The 21,849-nt window shown below is 36.3% G+C and overlaps 1 protein-coding gene across 3 annotated transcripts in view; it reads left to right on the plus strand.

The window, feature by feature from the left end:
- Nucleotides 1–21,849, plus strand: part of ntm (neurotrimin) — a 636,326-nt gene that overhangs the window by 544,886 nt on the left and 69,591 nt on the right. For all 3 annotated transcript variants that reach the window (XM_028467262.1, XM_028467259.1, XM_028467260.1), the window contains one exon: nt 11,936–12,168. In XM_028467262.1, coding sequence (XP_028323063.1) covers nt 11,936–12,168 — 233 coding nt within the window. The remainder of the gene's footprint in view (nt 1–11,935; nt 12,169–21,849) is intronic.

Raw genomic sequence — 21,849 nt, forward strand, 5'->3', positions numbered from 1 at the left:
TTACACAATGATTCTTGTTTTCTCTGGGTTTTTTTTCACTTTCTTCAGCGGGCCGAATCGGATGCTCTGAAGGGCCAAATTGGGCCCCCGGGCCTTGAGTTTGACGCATGTGATTTAGACCAGGACTTTTACTTGTACTTAAGTACATTTTCAACCAAGTAGTGATACTTTTCCTTATTGTAGTGACCTTTTAGAATTATACATTTACCAGTAATTCTGCACCTCACAAACACCTAGAAACAAAGTGTTTTAATAAGCAGATATATTGTGTTTCCCGTCTTTCTAATGGATAATTTAATTATTCATGACCAGGGAATCCAGACTGCATTAAAAAGGTTTTGTTTTTTTAATTGTGCTTTGTGTACATAAATTTTAGATAAGGTTATGTAATTAAATTTATAATTTAGTATCATCCTTGGCCCTCACCATGTTTGGTTAAACAGTGTTATTTAGTCCAAAATTGGAGAGAAAAAAAGCCATTTTCATTATAAATGTGGCTAAATCTGCCTATTCCCCACGGAGAAAAATATTGTTATTAGATTGTCATCAGATTTGAGCAGTAATGAGAACATCAACAGATGAACGTTTCCTGTGGAGCTTTGAAAACAAGGAATAGTGTGTCAGCAGGTTTTTGATCAAATCATATTTCATTATTTAGCCCTGGAAATCATTTAATATCAGTCCATAAGGTCCATGTAGGTTTCCAGGACCTGATGAAAGACTCGACCTGTTTGCACCTAATCCAGAATTAAAAAAAATACATCAAAATACAAATCTGACTGATATATTTAAATGAATAATGTGCTTCACTCTTAGAATTCCACTTGTTTTTAGTCAGATAATGATTAACTATCTCTTACACCATTATGGACTTGTCTGGAGTTCCTTTAAATGCTCAGAGGAAGAGACAGCAACAGCAGTCTGGGGCTGATGTGTGGAGCTACGCAGAGTGCTGCTGATATTATTCACAGGGGAACTTTTATCCCTGCTTTAGCTGCGTCGCGTGCGGCTCAATTAAACAAAGCTCACACACTTTCACAGACGCTGAGCCTCGATTATCATCAGAAGAGTTGCTGGACGCGTCCACCACTGCCTTTGTTCTCTCCTTGTTCTGTGGAAACAGCGTTTGTATAAAAACCAGAAGTGGTTTGTTTCATGGTGTGCTTTGCTCACTGGAATATGTGTTCCCCATGTGACAGTTTCAGGGTTTTTTGTGTGTCTGGTGGTCACGTCTGTGGTCCAGCATCAGTTGATTCTCAATTATTATTTTTTTTAAAGTTTCAGATACAAAGACTGTGTTAAATTCAAGTGTTTCTAGGAAAACCAACACATTTGCTATAGTTAAAATACCATTATAGCACCACTACTGACTAGGTAAGGATTCGGACACAAGCACACAGATGAGTTTCAGGTCATTGCCTCCTCTGCAGTATGGGGAGAAATTTGTCTCAAAAATAATCACAAATATAGCCACAAGCAGCGATAAACGGCCCTCGCCTTTGTCGCACCGCCTTCGCTGCGCAGCCTTCACCAAATTGCACCGCCTTTGATCTGCTGCCTTTGCTGTGGCGCCTTCAGTGCGCTGCCTTAAGTTCATACAAAGACGTCATTTAACAGTGAATTTTATACCATCAATGCATTATTTTTGATTTGTTTAGACAGAAATGTACTATTGAGATATAAACTTAGACATATTTATGATTGTTGTTGTTGTACGAACACATCCAAGAACATGCTGGATTTGTGATGGAAGTCATTAAGAATATAGCTATCATGTTTTGTTCAAGAAGAAGATGACATTTGCCTTTAGACGATCACCCAATCATTATTTTTTCAATTGCGTTACAATACGGCCCAAACCCAACACACTGAAGCCCTTCACAAACAGCGGACACGGATAGGATCCGGCTACCCCAGCCGCATCTTACACAGAGTTTTCTGTACAAACATGCACCCGAGTTCAGGAGCAAGTCTGCATTATTTGCATCCAAACAGGTCAACATTGGCTCCGGCTGGTTTCCAAAGAGGCGTGCGTGTGGCGGTATTGTAGGGGGTGGGGTCGATGACGCAGAAAGAGCAAAATCCCCCAGCTCTGGTAGTCCTGACCAAGCCTAGCCTCAACATCAGGAGATAGGTCCTGACACTGCTCCTGACAGAGGTCCTAGTGGCTTTGGAAGATCAATTGCAGAGGACAAATTTCTCTACGGGGACAATAAAGTACACTTTACACCTTAGGCCTTTCATACAAAGCCCTGAGGAGTCGAAATGCGTTGGCGTAATAAAAAGCCTAACTTTCAAACAGACATGCCGAGTCTCATCCTATACACTGTGTGGCAGAGCCAATCATATTTCTCCTCTGGACACAAAAATTATTTTTATCTACACATTCTCCGACATCAACACATGAACGGTAGAGAGTTGGTTAGAATGTGGCAGTGTGCTCTTTCACCGTAGCTTAGCCACACCCTCCAGGAATTCACGGTGTTGCAATCTCAACTATTAATGCAAATTCATCCAAAGCCCTTGAATTATGTGTCGGCCCTGAAATTCTGCCCATTTCCCCAGTTTTGACCAATCTGACTAAGCCCAGAGTGAATCAGGTGTTGCGACTAATTCCGTGACCCAACAAAAATTTGGTTATAGTCAATTCGACCAGAATCTCCATTTAGTCTGATTACAGAATGTGTCACAACAGCCAATATGACTCTACTGAGCAAAATAGCGACAAACGTGTCTGAAGAACCTGTTTAAAAGTATTTCAAGAACTAGCTAAAATGATAAAAGAAAATAACCTGAATGAACCTCTACTATTATATATAATCTTTGATGAAGTTTGTAGCTAAAAGTAAAAAAAGCAGCAGTTACTAATATCATCGGTGCTTGAGCCTCCTGGTGGTATCTCCATGCACACATTTACAAATTGCTGAACGTATGAGACTCTTCTGCCACAAGAGTGTATGTAGCAAAAGTCACGAGTCATCCTGCATTGAGGTGATTTTTACAGGAAAAGAACAACTTTTTTGTTTTTGTTTCAAAAATGTGAACAACCACTCTCTATTGAAAATATTCTATCCACTGTTAATCTTTGAAATGTAATGGAAATTATTCATATCTTGTTAAATTGTTGAGAACCTGAGCTCTTTTCTGTATTGTTTTTGAAAGAAAAAAGAAGAATCAGGTTTATTTTTTTATTTTTATGCAAATTGATCAGTTTATGCAAAGTTTTAGAAAATAATAAAGCCCTAAAATACTGCAACTTTTGCCACAATTTTTGGAAAAAGCTGCAGCAAAATCAGGCGTTTTAGGCGACAACAATTACAGTACTTGGCCATGAATTACTGAAGGGCTGCTTAGCCCACACGTTTCAAACTTGAGGCCCGGGGTCCAAATCTAGCCCTTCAGAGCGTCAGATTCGACCCACTAGAGAAAGTGAAAATGACGGTGAAAACATGAATCATTGTGTAAATTACCAAATAATTCAGTTGTAAATTGTTGTTGAAAGAACTCTGTTTCTCAAATTATTCCACAAAATCTCCCCAAACTAAATACAAATTGGTCAAAAAGAAATAAATCAAATGACGTTTAAGTATCAGTCACTTATTTCATATATTTTGTTGATGCCTTCTATACTTTACGTCTAATTTATAACTGGAAGTGCAAACTTGGGCACAATAATGTTGCAATAGTTTGTTTTCCGTCTAAAAACCTGTGACCAACTTATGATCCAACTGGTTCGTTTTTGGTCCTTGAACTAAAATGAGTTTGACACCCCTGGCTTAGCCCCAACTCATTACTCTGACCTGTAATTTCATTTAAGCAACAATGACAATCAAAGACATGCTAATCCTGAAATTATCATTTCTATAGACCAAGTTAAAACATGGATTTACATACGGGTCACTCTATATCATTTCAACACATTTTCTGGACATTCCACGCACTTTGGTCTGAAAAAAATTACCATTTTTTTTTTACCATTTGTTCTGTGATTATTCAATAGTTACACTGTAAATATTGTGTTTGATTGGATGAATACTTTTTGAGATATGGACAATTTAGTGAGGGGGGTATTTGTCGATTTTCATCCGTCATTATTTTTCTTCCATTTTTGTCTTCCAATATCTCAGGAACTCCATCACATAGAAAGGTAAATATGGTATAGTAATATAGCTCCACCTACTCTCAGAATATAGAAATAGATCTGCTATACATCCTATCTGGTGGACATGTCAGCTCCTCTAAATAGTCACAAAGTCAGTGTGTGTTTGGGTCTGGAACATGTTTGGGTCTTCAGTAAACTACTTAGCATATGTCTCAGCTCCCTGTAATGTGATCAGCTTAGAGCTATGAACATAGACTGTTCACATCACTAATGATTAGTCACAGATATGCATTGGTTCTAGACTCACACGCTCTAGAAGTCCAAAAAATACTTATTTTTTACTATTTTTATTGGCCCATAACTGCATGTGGGAATGTGTTTTTTTTATTTTTTTTTTATCAGTTTTAATTTATCACATTAAAGTTACTCTTTGACTTATTAATTTTTATTTTGGACCCCAACTTTGGGTTATTTCAACATTGTAAATCCTTTGCATGAGGCCATTGTAGCTTGGCTCTGTGTCCTATAATCATTTATTCTTTATTTATTGACATATGGATGCCTAAGCTTTATAGTTCTATCAACGTGTGGACTTTTGCTTACAATAAGCAAACGTTTTCGTCCTCTGCCTTTGTTTCAGTCATAATCTTTTTCCACAGCTGTGAGGCAAACACTTGACGACGTCATTAGCTGCAGTGATTGCTCTCCAGTTGGTGCTTCTGTTTTTATTTTATAGTATATACTTGATCCAGAGGGTGTAAGCATTGACCTCTCTGCTCTTATGCAATCGCCACATTAGCTCATTTACCTTCTTTTGTTGTCTGACGCTCTTCAAAGCATCTGGACGATTTCAACTTGTCGTTTTTCACAAGGTACCTCTTTCAGGTTTATAACAGCCCTTTACTTACTTTGAGTTGTTGCACTTGGATATCATTCTGGTGTCTTTATCCACTGCAGTCTGTTCTTTTTCCACTCTACTGGGTTTGAGTGGAAGCTGCTGGAGCCCATCCACACTTGTTTTTATCCAGCTGAGGAGTAGGAATCCATAGCTACTGCAATCAGCGCAAGAAGACCTTTAACCTACGTAGAACAGAAATAAATCATAGAGGAGCTAAAAAATTATATTGAGATGAAATGCATTATATGAAGCCTTTGTATTGCACCCCAGAAGGTTGTGTGTTGCTTTGTGACCTATGCATATTCTGAATAAAGCAGTTATTGACCATCAGTTCTTGGTGCTTAGAGCGTAGGATGGTCATCAAGCTGAGGCCAAATTGTGCAAAAGTCTGCGTTCTGCATTACTGTGTACACGTGAACATGGAGCATGAAAAACACAACAGTTTATCTTGTTTTTATGAGGTCAGAGGAAACTTTTACCCTTTTCAATAATTTGTAATTCTTCAAAAGAGGGGCACAACAGAAAAAGTTTGGGAACCAATGGGTTAGAGCAGGGCTGGGCGTTATACCCGTTCATACCGAATACCGTTATATATGAATTTTTTATATACCGCCGTACCAGTGTATTTGAGTACACAACTTTCAGAACGCCACGCTGCGCCACGTTTCAGACCTGACCCTTTTCAACGAACAACACTCACTGACACGGAGGCACAGTTAGCTTAGCATGGCGGCAGTTTGGCAGTAATACACAAAAAAAGAGAGCAAAGAATCGCAATTTGGAATTCCTATAACGCGGAAATAAGTCCAAACAGAACGCTACCTTCTTCACCATAAAAAACCACCACACCACTGAGTATACAGCATTTAAAGGTCTGGAAAATCTAATCATTTTGTGTGATTTAGATATTTAAGTAGCCTTGTAGTTTTATCAACCGCTACAAATTAATAATAACTGACCATCAAATCAAAAGGATCCTGTTCAATTTCCATGGTTGTTTGACAGTACTTATTTGTCACATATTATACTGTAACTCGACATATAATCCAGAAACGGGTCAGCATGAAAGAAACTGAGAAAATGCAAAAAACTTGAATTTTATGAGAAAATTGTGATTTTTGGGTCTTTTGCCAAGTAGGCTAGTTGAAGTTATAAATAAATTATTCCATGCTTTGAATAACAGTATCAGAGGTTTTAAAACGATGGATTCCTAGTTTGGGGCGGTGGAATTCCAACAGCTGATCAAAATACCAATTGGCTTTGGCTGTCCAAGCACTCTTGTTACTGTTGTTGATGTAAAACACATGGTTACTTAAGCGTCTATTCTGATTACGAGTCGGACAAACTGACTGTTTCTAGAGTTTGTGTTTATCGCATCAGAGTAAATCATGAAGTCAGCTGTTTGAATCACTAGCTCATGTCGCTCTAGGGTTCTGCATTAATTAATTATTTTATTATTTATGTTTATATCTTCACCTCTCTAAAGAACAAGGCTAATCTCACCTTTTCTTTGTGTTAAGAACCATAGCTTTAAACGTGAGGCTTTTGCTAAACAGTGCAAAGTTGACAGATCATAATTAATTTGATTATTATAAATGGACATAATGATATACATCTATATATCTGAATTTGGTCTGGAAGAGAGTGTGTGTTTGTGTCTGTGGGTGTGTCTACTTCCTGGTCCTGTGCAAGCACAACCAATCAGGAAGAATCAGCTGCGTATAAAAGGAAGTGATTATTGTTACAGCGAGAGATGCTTGTGGTTGGTTGGGCAGATTTATGTTGCATCAGCCTAGAGCGAACACTGTTTATTAGCATATGACTGATTAGTGATTTATGATGTAGCAGTTAGCCACTGCTGTGGGTCACATACTCACCATAATACTTAGCTTGAAAAATAATTTGTTGTTTTAAAAATGGATTGTCTTCATTTTAGTATTTTAAATTAAGTATTGACTTTGCACAGAGTGAAGGTAAAATGAAAAACACACTTTATTCTTGGTTCTTTCTCTGAAATAATCCATCCCTGAGAAACACTGAAACACTGGACATCCACCATGTTTAGCCTGAGAACTATCAGGGCATGGAGGGCATTGGTTAAAGAGAGGGCCCTACTTTAGTCTCAAATCAACGTCGGAACATATACTACCTATTGAATTGGTAGATATTCAAAGAAAGCGTGATTTTTCTGCTGCTGTTCATTGTTTTGCTGCTTTTACATCTGTTCAGTGGCTCATTGTTGTGTGGGAAGAGCAGTAGCCTGAAGTACAGCTTAGTTCCAGTACATTCTGTCACAGAATACTGTAAAGTATCAAGGTCTCATCATAAGCTTCTGCAAGGTTTGCAAAGGGTGCTTATTTTTCGACAAACTTTGCGACTCTTTATACGTTTCAGATTCTGAAATTGTCTTTTTTTGTTTCCACTAAACTGTGAACGTGTTGTCCACATACTTTCCTTTCTGTGTTTAATGGAAAATAAAAGACTTCTACCCAGACAGACACCACTGATTGTTATTGATAGTCATTTGCAAGTTTTCAACATCCCAGTACATGCTGTTACAATTGATGTTGATGGGGCATCCAGTGATGAGCCAAGAACAATGTCCAGACAGGATGGGAAGGGAACAAAACATCACTCACTCATCTTTTGTAGCTGTTTCTGGCTGCAGAGCTTTGCTGGAATCCATCCCAGTTTACAGCACATCAGGAACAAAGAAGACCGGCTCCAAACTGGACATTATATAAAACGTGCAAATACCACTAATGAGAATCTATTCTCTATCTCTTCTAGTGCATATATTGTATTTATTAGTAATACATTAAACACATTTTTGTACACTACAGGTACTTTTTGAAATAGACACAAAGGACAATATGCATATAAAAAGTCTGAACCCAATTTCCCATAAAAACAAATGAAATGTCTTGTGATTTGTCATTTTTTTCACACTTTTGGCGATTTGCCCTAGACTTCACAGGTGGTTGTAAAGAAATCCCAAAAAAAGAACATCCACAAATGTTCTACAACGCTGTCGTAAGAGTGTTACTCCACTGAGAACCCATTAGAAAGTTCAGCAATGTTAACAAGAACATAAGAGAAGCAGGGAGCTTTTTCTCGTCTTCCATCAACACCATCATCGTCCACTTATTGCTGCGAGCTTTACAATAAAGTCAGGAGATCACTAATGGACTGTCTGCTGATGAAAAGTGCTCCAACTTTCTTCAAACGCTCAAACTACCTCTAACTGTTGGTCCAAAGTCATTGTAGCTTTCTTCTTCTTCTATCTCCACTGTGTGCCCTCAGATTAGATTTGATTTTCGACTAAAGTACCTCTTAGCACAACTAATGCACTCATTTATTTCTTTTTTTTATTTATATTTCACACGACAAACATCCACTATTGTAAAACCTTGTGTTAATGCATAATTTGGGGTTTTCTGCCACAAACAAAGCAAAAACACAGACAGTATTGTTTTTTGTTTCATTGGTGTTATTTTTTAAATGTTTAATGTTGCGTCCAAGCTCTGGTGGCCTATGTCTCTTTGCACATGGTTTGCATGTTCTCCCTGAGTGCATGTGGGTTCTCGTGTCTCCTCTCACATGGTTCAAAACCATGTGACTCTTCAATGCAGAGTGAAGGTAACAGATTACATGTACTCATGTTACTGTAAGTGAGTTGCTTTTATGGCTACTTGTACTTTTTTGAGGTTTTTTTTCTAAATCAGTCATTTTAATTGTACTTAAAATAATCAACAGACATTGTGAAACTGCAAAACATGAAATGGCCAGAAAACGCATCACATCATAGTCGACCAATCAGATTGAACATAATGGACGGCACCAAAACAGCATTACGGCATTTGATTTTAATTTATTGATGTTATTTTATTTTTTTGATTTATTGTACATTTTGACAAACCTTTTATTTTATACAGATCTACCAATTGTGGTAGATTTGGTCTCTTCCTTTTTAATTTTCTACATGAGATTTTTACTGTAAGTAAGGGAACCGTACCAACATTTATTACCAATAATAATCGTGGGGGATGAAAGTAACTAGTAACTTATACTTTGAGTATTATTTAATTGAGCTACTTTTTACTTGTACTTGAGTACAATTTTCAAACGGGGAGGATATATCAGTATTATTCACACCTCTGGTTAAATGTTCCTTAAAGTTTTCGAGTATCAACCTTTTGTACGCCTGGAAACCTTTATGAAAAAAACAAAAAACTAATAAAGTCTAACATTTAGTCGTGTCCTGCTCTTTATAACATGGTGACAGGTTGGTGAGATGAATGTACTGTAGCCGTTAAAGATGATAACTGTGAGGCCACACTGTCACTGTAAATTTATAACCTCACACATTTCATGTTCCCAATGATCCATTATTTTTGAAAGGTATTAATGTATTGATTTCTCATACAAACACACATCATCTTCCTTTCTTTCTTCTCTCCTGACCACAGCTCTACAGTAACCTAAAGGATACATTGACCCCACTGTTGTCACTGAAGTGGAAGTGACTGATGGCGTAAACAAAAGCTATGGCGGCGTAAACAGAGCTGATGTTTTGTTACTGTGACAATACAAACCATACTGAGAAATATTCTGCATGTGACTTACAATTATTAAATGTTAACGTCCACATTGAAAGAAGAAAATAGTTTAACCAACTTTATTAAATTGTAACGCATGAGTTAAGTTCTTTTAAATGAAGCTAATAAGTTTGATTAACACAATTCTTTCAATTGACATTGATTTATATCATTTTACTTGTAGTGGGATTTAGTTAATCTAATTAATTAGAGATTTTGTAATTATTAATCTTAGTTAATGAAGATGATGAATTTAGTTTGAAATAGTTTTTCTACATAACAGTTGATAAGTTGGGTCAGACGATGCTATCTGTAGCAGAGCTTCTAGCCCCGCCCACATCCTCTACCACAGAGTGGTCGACTGTCACTACAATCATTTATCACTGACTTTGTTCATTTGTCACTCATGGATTTATTATTGGTTCTGAACCCTGTCTGAGTGTCAGTGTGGATTGGAGACACTGTCTGCTCCACTAGGACCATTGTCCCTGCTAGCTGCTGCATGTTAGCATTGAGGTGCTAGCTGCTACATGTTAGCATTGAGGTGATAGTTGTTATATGTTAACATTGAGGTTCTAGCTGTTACATGTTAGCATTGAGGTTCTAGCTGTTATATGTTAACATTGAGGTGCTAGCTGTTACATGTTAGCATTGAGGTGCTAGCTGCTACATGTTAGCATTGAGGTGATAGCTGTTATATGTTAGCATTGAGGTTCTAGCTGTTACATGTTAGCATTGAGGTTCTAGCTGTTATATGTTAACATTGAGGTGCTAGCTGTTACATGTTAGCATTGAGGTGCTAGCTGTTACATGTTAGCATTGAGGTGCTAGCTACTACATGTTAGCATTGAAGTGCTAGCTGCTACATGTTAGCATTGAGGTGTTAGCTGCTATATGTTTGCATTGAGGTGTTAGCTGTTACATATTAGCATTGAGGTGCTAGCTGCTATATGCTAGCATTGAAGTGTTAGCTGCTACATGTTAGCATTGAGGTGCTAGGTGCTACATGTTAGCATTGAGGTGCTAGCTGCTACATGTTAGCATTGAGGTGAAAGGCTATGCTATCTCAGCCAATAGCCTGGTCTCAACCCATAGAGGTCAGTCACTCTGACATTTTACAACTAAATACCACAAATTGAAATAGTTTGACTAAAATGTTGAGAGTTGGATCAGGATCAATTAACAGCTTTTTAATAAGTACAAATAGAAGTTTAACATGGCAGAAAATGCAAAATTTAACATACAATTTGAAGTTACTTCAACAACTGCTTGATTATAATTTGTAGAGAGAATGTTGAAACTCTAAATCTAACCTTTGATGAGCTTGGTTATTTATTTGATTCTGGAGGCTGTGATCACAGGATTTGTCGTGAAAACGGAGCAGATGTTTCTGAGCCGCTGCAGTCAGAGATCAATGACCCAGCTTCACTATCAAAGCAACATTTAGTGACTGATGAAACTAATGTGCTATAATTGCAATGGAGCTACATTAACGCCCATGGCTTCAATCCGCTCTGACTATCACTGAGTGTGTGGGCAGATTATCAAAGGAAACCTAACGTCTGCCTTTGTTCAATGGTCCTCGTTTATTAACAGATTGTCAGAAACAGTGTGTAAATGTGTGTGAAACAACAGCACTCACACGTGTGAAAAAAACACTGTGTGTAGTTACTTTTTCTGTCATTATTTTCTAATCGTTTACATCAGTTTTATCACAGTTATGAACAGTCTTTGTCATCATTTAGAATAATACAAAAAGTTTGTTATCTTTTGTGTTTTTAGACTGTGTATTTTGGTTTTCATTTTGTTTATTTTTGTCATTTTGTATTTCATTGTTATTTTTTTTATTTACTTATTTTTGCATTGTGTGTTTATTGAGCCAATTTCTGTATTTTTGTTGTCATTTGTGTTTTTGCAGTCTGTATGTATGCTTTTCTCTCAAATTGTGTTGTAGGAGTTATTTTTGACGTTTTCTATACTTTTTCAGTGATTTTTCTGTATTTTTGTGATTGTCTGTTGAGTTTTTGGCGTAAATATTGGGTATTTTTCCATCATTTTGTGGGCCAAATTATCAATATTCATTTCAGCATTTAAAATAATGATCAACCAGATAATTAATATAGGAAAGAACAAAGAAGGGTTTATGTTCTCATTTGATATATTTTCAGTGTTTTTAGAGTCATTTTGTTGTGTCATTTTTGTAGTTTGTTTTGGGTATACACTTCATCCTGTTTTTTGGAGAATAAATATCTTTAAACATTTGCCATGTTCTACTTTTTCATTAAATTAGAATTTTCCATTCCACATTTGAACAGTTTTGATGCTATTTTCTTCCAGGTGTGCACAGGGAGACGTAGTCACACACACAGCGTGGCTGAACCGCTCCAGTATACTGTACGCAGGAGAAGACAAGTGGTCAGTGGACCCCAGAGTGAGTCTGGTGACCCTCAACCAGGAGGAGTTCACCATCAAGATAGAAAACGTGGACATGATGGACGAGGGGCAGTACGTGTGTGCGGTCCAGACCAGCAGTCGACCAAGAACCACCTCAGTGCACATCCTGGTCCAAGGTAACCCTGAACCCCCCCTACAGTCAAATTATGTTTTTACATTAGTTCAGTCAAGCTTTCCCAGCATGCTTTGTGGTGACGTGCTTTCAAACTGGATTTTAACAGAGAATATTTGCTATTTCCTCTTTGATTTAGTTTTTCATTACAAATAACGTTGTTTAGTCAATGTTTTTATTCTTCGCTAGGACATGTGAGGTTCTAGCATGGCTTTCTTATACTGTTAATCCCATAGTGACACTTATGCATCACTTAGGGTGTGACCTACTAAAGGTTTATAAAAAACGTGCAAATTTAATGCATTTGTCTCTTATAAATACACAATATGGATGAATCTGGTATGAAATGTAAAATAGTGGAAGGAGGAGATGCAAGTAGATCACTATAGCACATGTAATGTGATTTATAAACATTTAACTAAATACCAGGGATTGTTTCATACATTTATTTAGTAAAGTGGGGTTTTTTTACGTCTTTTTCACTCAATCAACATTTTTGGAATTTAAAAAAAAGACGCTTTGTTTTTATATTTATTTGTTTATTTATTTTAAACAAGCACAAACAATTGTATAGAAAGAAAAAAGCATGATTTATATGAATATGAGAAGGGGCTGAAGGAAGAAAAGCCCATCATGTTCAGTTACATCTTCATAAACATTTACTAGATCTTTAAACTAAACGTAAATCACTGAATGTTTAAATGTAAAAACAAATAAACTGTAATTTATGATGGGGACTGATTTTAACTCAAAAAACTTATGTTCAATCAACCCAATGCATTGACTAGTAATAATAAAATCAAAACATAATGAAAAGGAGACACATGTTCCCTTGTAGTATATTTAGTCAAATCTAAACTCTGAATTAATATAATTGTGTGAAACATATTCAGGTTGTAATTCTAGAATAGGATATGTCTATTTGCCTTTTCCAATAACACATCTAAAATGTCATATAGTTTGTGTGCTAACGCTCCTTAGCTCCTACACGTTCCCACACCAGAGTTTGAGGGTTCGCAATCCTAATTCTGTCACTTTTAACACCTGTTATTGTGTGTTTTAATAATGTTGGTAAATCAAAAGCAACACAATGTGCAATCTATTTGCAAGTGCACCTAATTTTGCACTCTTCATTTGGGTTCTTAGTATATCAGGTATTCAGTGTATGAGTAAACTTCTCTCTGATACCAGACAGTTGCTGCAGTCACGTTGAACACCATGTTATGGAACCTTTGATAAAAAGCTCTTTGGGTTCAAGAATTCACCAGCTGCATCAAAAAAACATTATAGGTACATTTGTGTATAAACTCAGGTTTCATTTATCTACAGGTTTTTGGTACATTCCACATGTTCTTTTGAGTAGAGATATACTGAAAGCAAATGATGAATGTGGAAGCAATCTACCTCCACAGATTCAATCTGGTAAATTCTGTAAGAAATTTTTGTTTTTTTTTTGTTTTTTTTACAGTGCACATGAGCTTGGGTAAATTAGGAAGTTTGCACCTGTAACCAAATCAAACAGAAATAACACAATATCTGTCAAAAAATTATATTATAATGACTAGTGGTGAGTAGGGATGTAACGATTAATCGTAAGGCAGTTAAAAATCGATTCATAGGTATCACGGTTGATATCGATTTTCTGAAAATTGAATCGCAGTACTTTTTTTAAACAGCAGAGGGCGCTATATATTGATCCTTCTCTTGTCCAAATGCTGAGGCGGCGGGCGGAATCTGCTGCTACTTTCTTTCTGGCTGCCTTCTACTCTTAAACATGTTCATAAATGATTCCTTACCCCTTTAGCACCAAAACAATATCTGTAATATTACATGAATATCTGTCAAAGTCGCGTTTTCTATTAGCTCTGTCTGCTAGCATAGCATCTCTTCTTCACTGCACAGAATATCTGCATGCCAACCAACCACTGGGTTACCAGCGCTCTCTGCTGGTCCAAACAAATATCTGACATAAATACAATGCAGACTGTTTTTTTTTTTAAAGTCCAATATTTAAGGCACAAAATACATTTTCAGTTGGACTTTTAAAAAGAAAAAGAACTATTATGCAGTTTTGCATTGTTTACTATAGAACCAGAATTTAAATTAATAGGCTTCTTCTTTATTTATATTATTTCTTTATTTATTTCATTCAAGATTTATTTTTAGTTAAATTGCATTGTTTTGAATAGTTTATCAAGGGATTCTTTTGACAATGAAAAATAAAAGGAAAATAGTACAGTATTTCTTTTTTCCCAAAAATAATAAAGGAATATTTTTCAATCATCATATGTCTACAGTCCCATTTTGTATAATAAATCGTGGGAGAATCGTATCGTGAACCCAGTATCGTGAATCGAATCGTATCGGGAGTTGAGTGAATTGTTACATCCCTAGTGGTGAGACTCAAATAAAAACATGAATCTAAATAATTAGCGACTTTGTAATTAATTAATTTGAATTAATGGCCCAATTTAAATGTACAGTATGTTGGTATATGACTGAATCAATTAAAACAATAAATGAGCTTAAGCAACTAAATAGTGTTTATTATATCCATCACTGAGTGCTAACATAATGTGTAATATGAATAAAGAATATTAATATTAATTCCTCTCTGTTTGGAGTGCAAAAAAAAGGGATTAACTGCATTTTTTTGTAATTAATTAATCACGATTAATGCAATGATGTCCCAGCCCTAGCGATGACACTATAATGTGTTTTTCATGTTTGTTGGAGCTGTTTTAATTTGACACAGTGTATTTAAAAGTTTTGTATCAACATGTTTCAAACCTCATGTAATTGGACCAATCATGACTAAAACAGAAATGTAAAAACTTGGCAGGAATTCTTTCCTCCATCTTTTGCTCCACTGGAGCAGTCATTAGCTAAATGCCTTGCTCAAGGAAAGGGAGGGGGGCCTGCGTCCCCTTCAGTGCATTTAGTGAGGTTAATGGCTAATACCAGATGTTACGATGCTTCGGCTATAATGATGTGTGGAATTGGGAAGTGTCCTCATGAGATGCAGGACACAGTGAGATGCATTGCACTGTATACACGGAGCCTAATGGGCCAATTGAAGACGGCCAATTAGATCCACGCTGGTGGTCCTCGCTGTAAAGAGCCCTTAAGAGGCTATTGGTGTGTTCAGAGCAGACATGGAAACATTGGCCAAGCACGGCCTCTCATTTCTCTGATGCTATAAAGGCAGCGGCAGCATTAGCACCATCTGCGTTTTTCAAGCTGCACACCTGCCAACACCCCCCCCCCCACACACACACACACACACACACACACACACACACACACGCACAGTACTTTATACCCACTGACATCACAAATTAAAGAGCAACATTCAAAAGTCCAGCTGCTGACAGCAACATCTGTTTATCTCACACCTGTGAAGCTGAGAAAATCCATCATTAATAATTCATAAAGTAGAAATGGCTTCAGAATAGGCTTGATAACAACATCTCAAAAAACAAAGAGCTGTTATGTTTTTCATACTACGTCGAATACGCAAACATGAACAATAAACTGATGTCTTTCTTAATAGAAACTGCTTCAAAGGCCAGATATGGGTCAACTGTCGGGATAAATGTGTCTGCAACTGAGATCAAAAGATATATTTTATATGTTATATTAATATCCAGTTCAGTGTAGCCTTATTAGGGTGCTCCACATTTTTTTTTTAGATTCTCTAAAATCCTCTGGTTCCACATCTAACCAAATTATTTGGGTCCAAATTTTATAAAGATTTTGATTATTACACTCAACTATTACAAAAATAACATAATCAAGGAAAAAATAATGTTATTTTTTATTTTTTTTTTATTTTTATTTTACATATGTTTTATTTGCTAAATAAAACAAACTTCCACAATTTTGGATTCTACAAAGAGTGCGTGCAAGCTCCTAAGCCCCGCCCCTCAAATAGCTAGAGTTAAAGCTAGCCTGCAGGCTAACACAATGAAAGTTGTTGCTCTTGAAACAAGACAAAAATGTCATAATCTCTGATATGAAAACACTTTGGATTTGATGATGAAGATCTGGAAGTGTTTTGTTTTTATTGATGTTTAAAGAATATATTTTGGTTTACAAAAAAACAAACTTTTTGGTTGACAAATATTAATTTGAATATATTAATAATGTTAAGATTATTAATTTTTCTATAATTGAGCAGCTTTAAAATTAATGCATATTTAGAGGTTGCTCAAGACACTTGATAATTGCTTCATACTATATTATTGAAAGCCAAATAAAAAAGGCATCATTGGAATAATTTGTGATTTTTTTCCTCAAAAACAAACTGAAACTTGGATAATAAGTTCTGATGAACTACGGCTGGGCCAAATAACACGTACCACATTCCCAGGAATTTAGTCAAATGACCGAGTAAAAAAATGTCTCTTGAGAGGCTCTAGACATCCGCTCATAGAATATCCATGTCAGATTACAGCCTGATGGAATCTCATTTTCCATTATGTTGTATATGTGTATCATGTATATGTAATTAGTCAGTTTACAGGAAACTTTGAGCAGCTTGTCCAACCTCTAAAACATCTCCTTTTTCTACCACATTTCTTCCTAAATCATCTTCTGGATCCCAAAGCCTAATGCATGGTTCTAATGGAGGTTATCTGAGACTTTAGTTTTTACCATGCTTTGATGGAACACCTTAATACTAATGGTTTGAGTTTGTTTCAACATTCGTTTATCATTATTACTGTCTTTCTGATGTTTCTCCAGTGTTTGCTTTAACCTTGGCTGCTGCTGCTGCTGCTGCTGCTGCCAAAAGGAGTGAATATGTGTTTGTATTAATGTTAAGTAGATTTGTGCTCAAATTCTCACAATAAACTGCTAAACTGTGGCTGTGATTAAAATGAGACGAATGTAAAACCAGAGGAGTCAAAGCTCACAACTAACAGCAGATGAATTGAACGCAGAGTTCTGCTGTTTTTTTACAGGTTCCCATAGAGATCCCTCAGTGTCTGTTCCATCACCAACTCAACTTAGACTTTTCATGATCCATAATTACACATTTAACAGTAAACAGATAAACTTTGTGCACTGTTTTCATACACCAAGGAATTTTGTCACAATTGCTATGACGTGAACTTAGGGGCCATTTTGGGCTGTTTTTAGGGGCATTCTTGGCTAAATTGGGGGCCAAATGGCTTGTGGCCCTTGCTATTTTCCAACATTGCGTGTAATCCCGTAGACGGATGCATGGAAGTGTTTATACTTCATTTTTACCATGATTTCTTGTGCGTATTCCCCCAAAAACTCTGCTGAAGTGACTTCCAAACACATTTCTGCAAATATATGGTAAATGTTTATTTTGGGGTTTACACGGAAATATCCAAACTCGGCTAACATTTATTATCTCGCGGCGTCTAGCTTAACTTGTAAAGGCTCATAATGTCATTTGAGATGTAAGGCGCCAACTTGTTTTCAGGTCAAATGTATATTACTGAAATGATTCTGTATCTTTTTTCGTTTTAAAAATGTCATCGGTAACTGTACATTACCTTGTAAAATGTTGTTTTGAGCAGCGTAGAGGTTCTTGGTTCTGCGTATACCTCTAACAGGCACCAAGTGTAGCAGATTTCTCCTCGTCCTTTAAATGCATTATGTGCTTTCAACTTTCAACAAGTTGCCTTATCCTGCTGTTGCCTTGGAAACAACAAAAGCAGGAAGTGTGTTTATTGAGGTAGCTGAGAAACGCTGATCAGTAAAGGTCAGTCACAGCAGAACTCGTTTTTCTCTGCTCATACTTTACCTCAGCAACAGATACAATGAAAGTATTTTCGAGCCAATCTTTGCGCCCTTTGCTCTCGTAAAGAAAAGTCTCAAATCCCATTAAACATCTTCGTATCACAATCCCCTTGAACCTTGATTCAGACCGTCAGGTTCTATTTTGAAGCATCAACATCTTCACTTCAACCGAGAAGAATAAAATACTGTCACCATCAAAAGAATAAGAAACATGTTAGGAAGAAACTGTGACGGTTGATAAAACCAAAGACATTTGTTTACTTTCTGCTGCTTTGAACATGTCAGTGTGATAATAGAGGAGCTCTGGTTTTATTACCTTTATTCTTCATTACTCCACAATAAGCTGAGTGAACTTCAGCACCTTCAGATCTAGTGGGTGGTCATAATGAATGCACTCAGGCTTATTGTTGATATGTAATGCTAATTAGTGAATGCTAAGGAAACACGTTTCAGCAACAGGGTTACAGTGCTGCTTTTAGATACTGAAATTAAAATAAATGGTCATGTGACAATGGTGTAGAGCTGAAAACTGAACCAGGTCACCTGAAATGACCTTCCTGTTTTCAACTAAAAGCCATTGATTGTGAATGTATAGAATAAGGTTGTGGGTTTGTCCTTTTATAAGGCCTTGTCTTTAATATGAAGGCAATACGACTTGTTTTTTTATACCTTCTGACCCTAAAAGCTAAAGGTCGATGCCCACTTTGGAAGTGGAATTACTACGAGACCTTTACTCTCATTCACTCTAGAGCAGGAGTTTTAAAAACTGTGGGGCACGCCTCTTTATGGGAGTGGGAGAAATAATAAACCAGAAGAAATTACGGTGAACATTGTTGCACAAAGGAGAAGAAGAAAAGGAGGAAAGTGCAATGTACTGTATATACTGTACCAACTGAATGTTATCCAGCTAGTTTAAACCACTGAAAAGTTACAAACTCTAGGTGGCGCTAACGACTCCTGAAATTGCATGAACAGACTACACCTTCAATTTTTTACCGAATTATACCGCACTGCCAAATTTCACAAAATTGCACCAGGGTCTCAAAAATCCAAGTAAAGTGGCGTCAACTGGAAAAATAATAATACTTAAAACGGCAAGCCGTGATAATGGGCCCTCCCACCTGCCACGCCCGTCGAGGCACGAGGCGACTCCTTCCTACGGGCCACGTTCAAAGTCAAACTTCATTTCGTACAGCCTGAGGTCTGGTTGCGGAATGAGGCATCTGTCTCCCGTGAACATCTGTGTGGTGCTGCTACAAATGATTACGTTTCATAGAATCTACTGATGCTCTAGAACAGGGGTTTTCTAAGTGTTTTCTCCTCTTTCAGAGGAGGCGTGGCGCGTGAAAAAAAATAATAATCCTGAAGAAATTGTGGTAATATCTTTCTCAGAAAAAGCAGAAGAAGAAAAATGGAGAGTGTCTGTGACAGTCTGTGTCCAGGTGTTTCTGAGGCTTTCTGACTTTTTCTCAGTTGGGAAAATTGTTGTGTCATTGGTGGGTTGATCAAAGAATTATGGTCATTAAGATGATCCACTATGTGTCTGTGTCTCCATTTTCAATTTTCTCAGGGTCTCACACTCCCACACTCCTGCTCTAGTTAACGACTAAGACCACATTTTTTAAAAAGAAGTTGTCATCACTCTCTCCTTCAAACGTTTAACTCTTAATTTGGACCAATGACAGCCTCCCAACACTGGATTAATTTACCCGTCAGATTTCACGCAATATGTAATTAAATCTGTGCTTGATTTGACTTTAATGATACTGAAAGTGTTTTACACATCAATTAAAAATCTGATTCTAAAATGCTAAACAGACAGAGGTGGACAAACTACTCCAATACATGTAAAAGTAGTCAAAAAATGTATTTATTTTATTTGCATATAAAGTGACTTATGTATTTAAGGTAATTAAAAATCTCCAACATAATTTTAATCATCTTAATTCCTAATAAGACAACACAGATTAAGACTGTGTTCCATGTTTATAGTGCTGTATTATAACTGAATAACAATGTGGTGTTTCATATCTTTACATTTAAGTTTGAGTTTATTAAAACTAACCATTAATCACAGAATAAACAAAGAGCTGTTCAATAGGCTCAAAATGACACAAATAAAGGTAAGAAGAACAAATAATGTGTCATTCATTGCATTCGTTAATATTATTGGTTTATTTGACAGAAAACAAATCTAACCAACACCAGTATTACTAACAAAACACAAAACATTTGAGCATCATAAAGTATATTTTTTAATAAACATTAAATAACTAATAAAATGCAATGTTTAGTGACTTTACTTAAAACAAATATGACTAGGTTAGTTAAAGTCTTTTTTAACTGTTATTGTGCTAATATCATTATTCTGCTGAATTTATAACTTTTTTTTTTCTTTTTTTAAGGAAACAAACAAACTTTCTTTTTTTTATTTACAGCCAAAAAAGTGAAATCTTAAAGAACTTAAAATCTTTTCAGCCATTAAGTCGCTGTCAGACAATCACATCATTAGTAATATAGATTTTCTTTAAAGCTAATATTGTGATATACTTTCCAGTCGATCTGGAGATATTAATGCTAACACCTTCTCACCTTAAAATCAAACATATTTTACTAATAAGAGGAAAAAGTGTCTAATTCCAGCCTCGTTGTGTTGCTAAAGTTGTGAATTCGTCCCAATGGTTGTCATGAATTATTGCAGACTTCACTTTTGTTTCCAGTGAAACGCGACGCAATCATTTGTTTTTTTTTTTTTTTTTTTTTCTGTTTCCATTAAAACTTTGTGTGAAATAATGAGGGAGATATTTTTCTGTCTTCGAGATGAATCCTCCTTAAATCTCAGCTTCAGAGGGTTTGTGCTGTTAGAACCCCAATGATTGAGGTGTGTGTTGTCATGTCTGTGCCAAACAGTGAATGGCTCATTACTCACTACTGGTGTGGATGTGATGGATCAGGATGAATGAAGGATTCAGTTCTTCTATCAGGTCAGAGTGATTTTAAAAGTGAGGGTGTTCTAAGGTTATGAGAAATGTCAACTCCCAATTTAGTTTATGAAATTAATTTACTAAAACAATGATAAAGCTGTTATTGAGTCAGTTACACCCAACATGTGGCTCTTTCATTTTTCATTTTTAACCCTTTTTCACATTTTTCTTTGGCCATTTTGCAACTTCCTTTGTCCCAATTTTGCCCCTTTTCCCAAAGAATTGACACTTTTTGTTTTTTTCAGATTTTAGTTCGTTTTGCCAATAAATATCCCTTTATCCTAATTTTTTTGTCCAGTTTTGCAAGTTCTTTTTGACTCTTTGTTCCAATTTTTGTCCATTCTTTAACCATATTTGCCATTTTCCATCCAAATAAGTTCCTTTTGCCCAATGAATAACACTTGTTTCCTTTTTTAATACATTTTTCACAATTTTTTGCCACATTTTGCTCATATAAGCAACCTTTTGCCATTACATACCACGTTTCCTCTTTTTCGTTAATTTCTTTTGCCACTCTTGACTGATTTTGGCCCATTTTAGTCACTTTTTACACGTTTCTTGCCACATTTTTTACCACTTTTGGACCATTTTTGCCACCTGTCACTTTATTCATCGCTGTTAACTTACTTTGTTAACCTTCTCTGAATGACGGCTTGGTCAAATGACTGGCTGTGATTGGCTGATCACCATTCAATAATCTAACTGGACCAATACGTTTTCAACGATGAATCCCTCTGTAAAATGTGAGGCGGTTTGATTTTTGTTTTTATGAAAGTGTGGGCGTGGCATCCTCCATGGGTGAGACGCACCTGGAGCTACAGACCAGTTTAGAGACTATTTAGATCTCACACAAACACAGTTAGGCTGCTTATTATACAATGCATAAAATACATGTGAAAAAACAAAAAATTGAATTGCCCAAAACT

The sequence above is a fragment of the Gouania willdenowi genome, chromosome 14 (genome assembly GCF_900634775.1).
Source record: "Gouania willdenowi chromosome 14, fGouWil2.1, whole genome shotgun sequence".
NCBI classification, from domain to species: Eukaryota; Metazoa; Chordata; class Actinopteri; order Blenniiformes; family Gobiesocidae; genus Gouania; species Gouania willdenowi.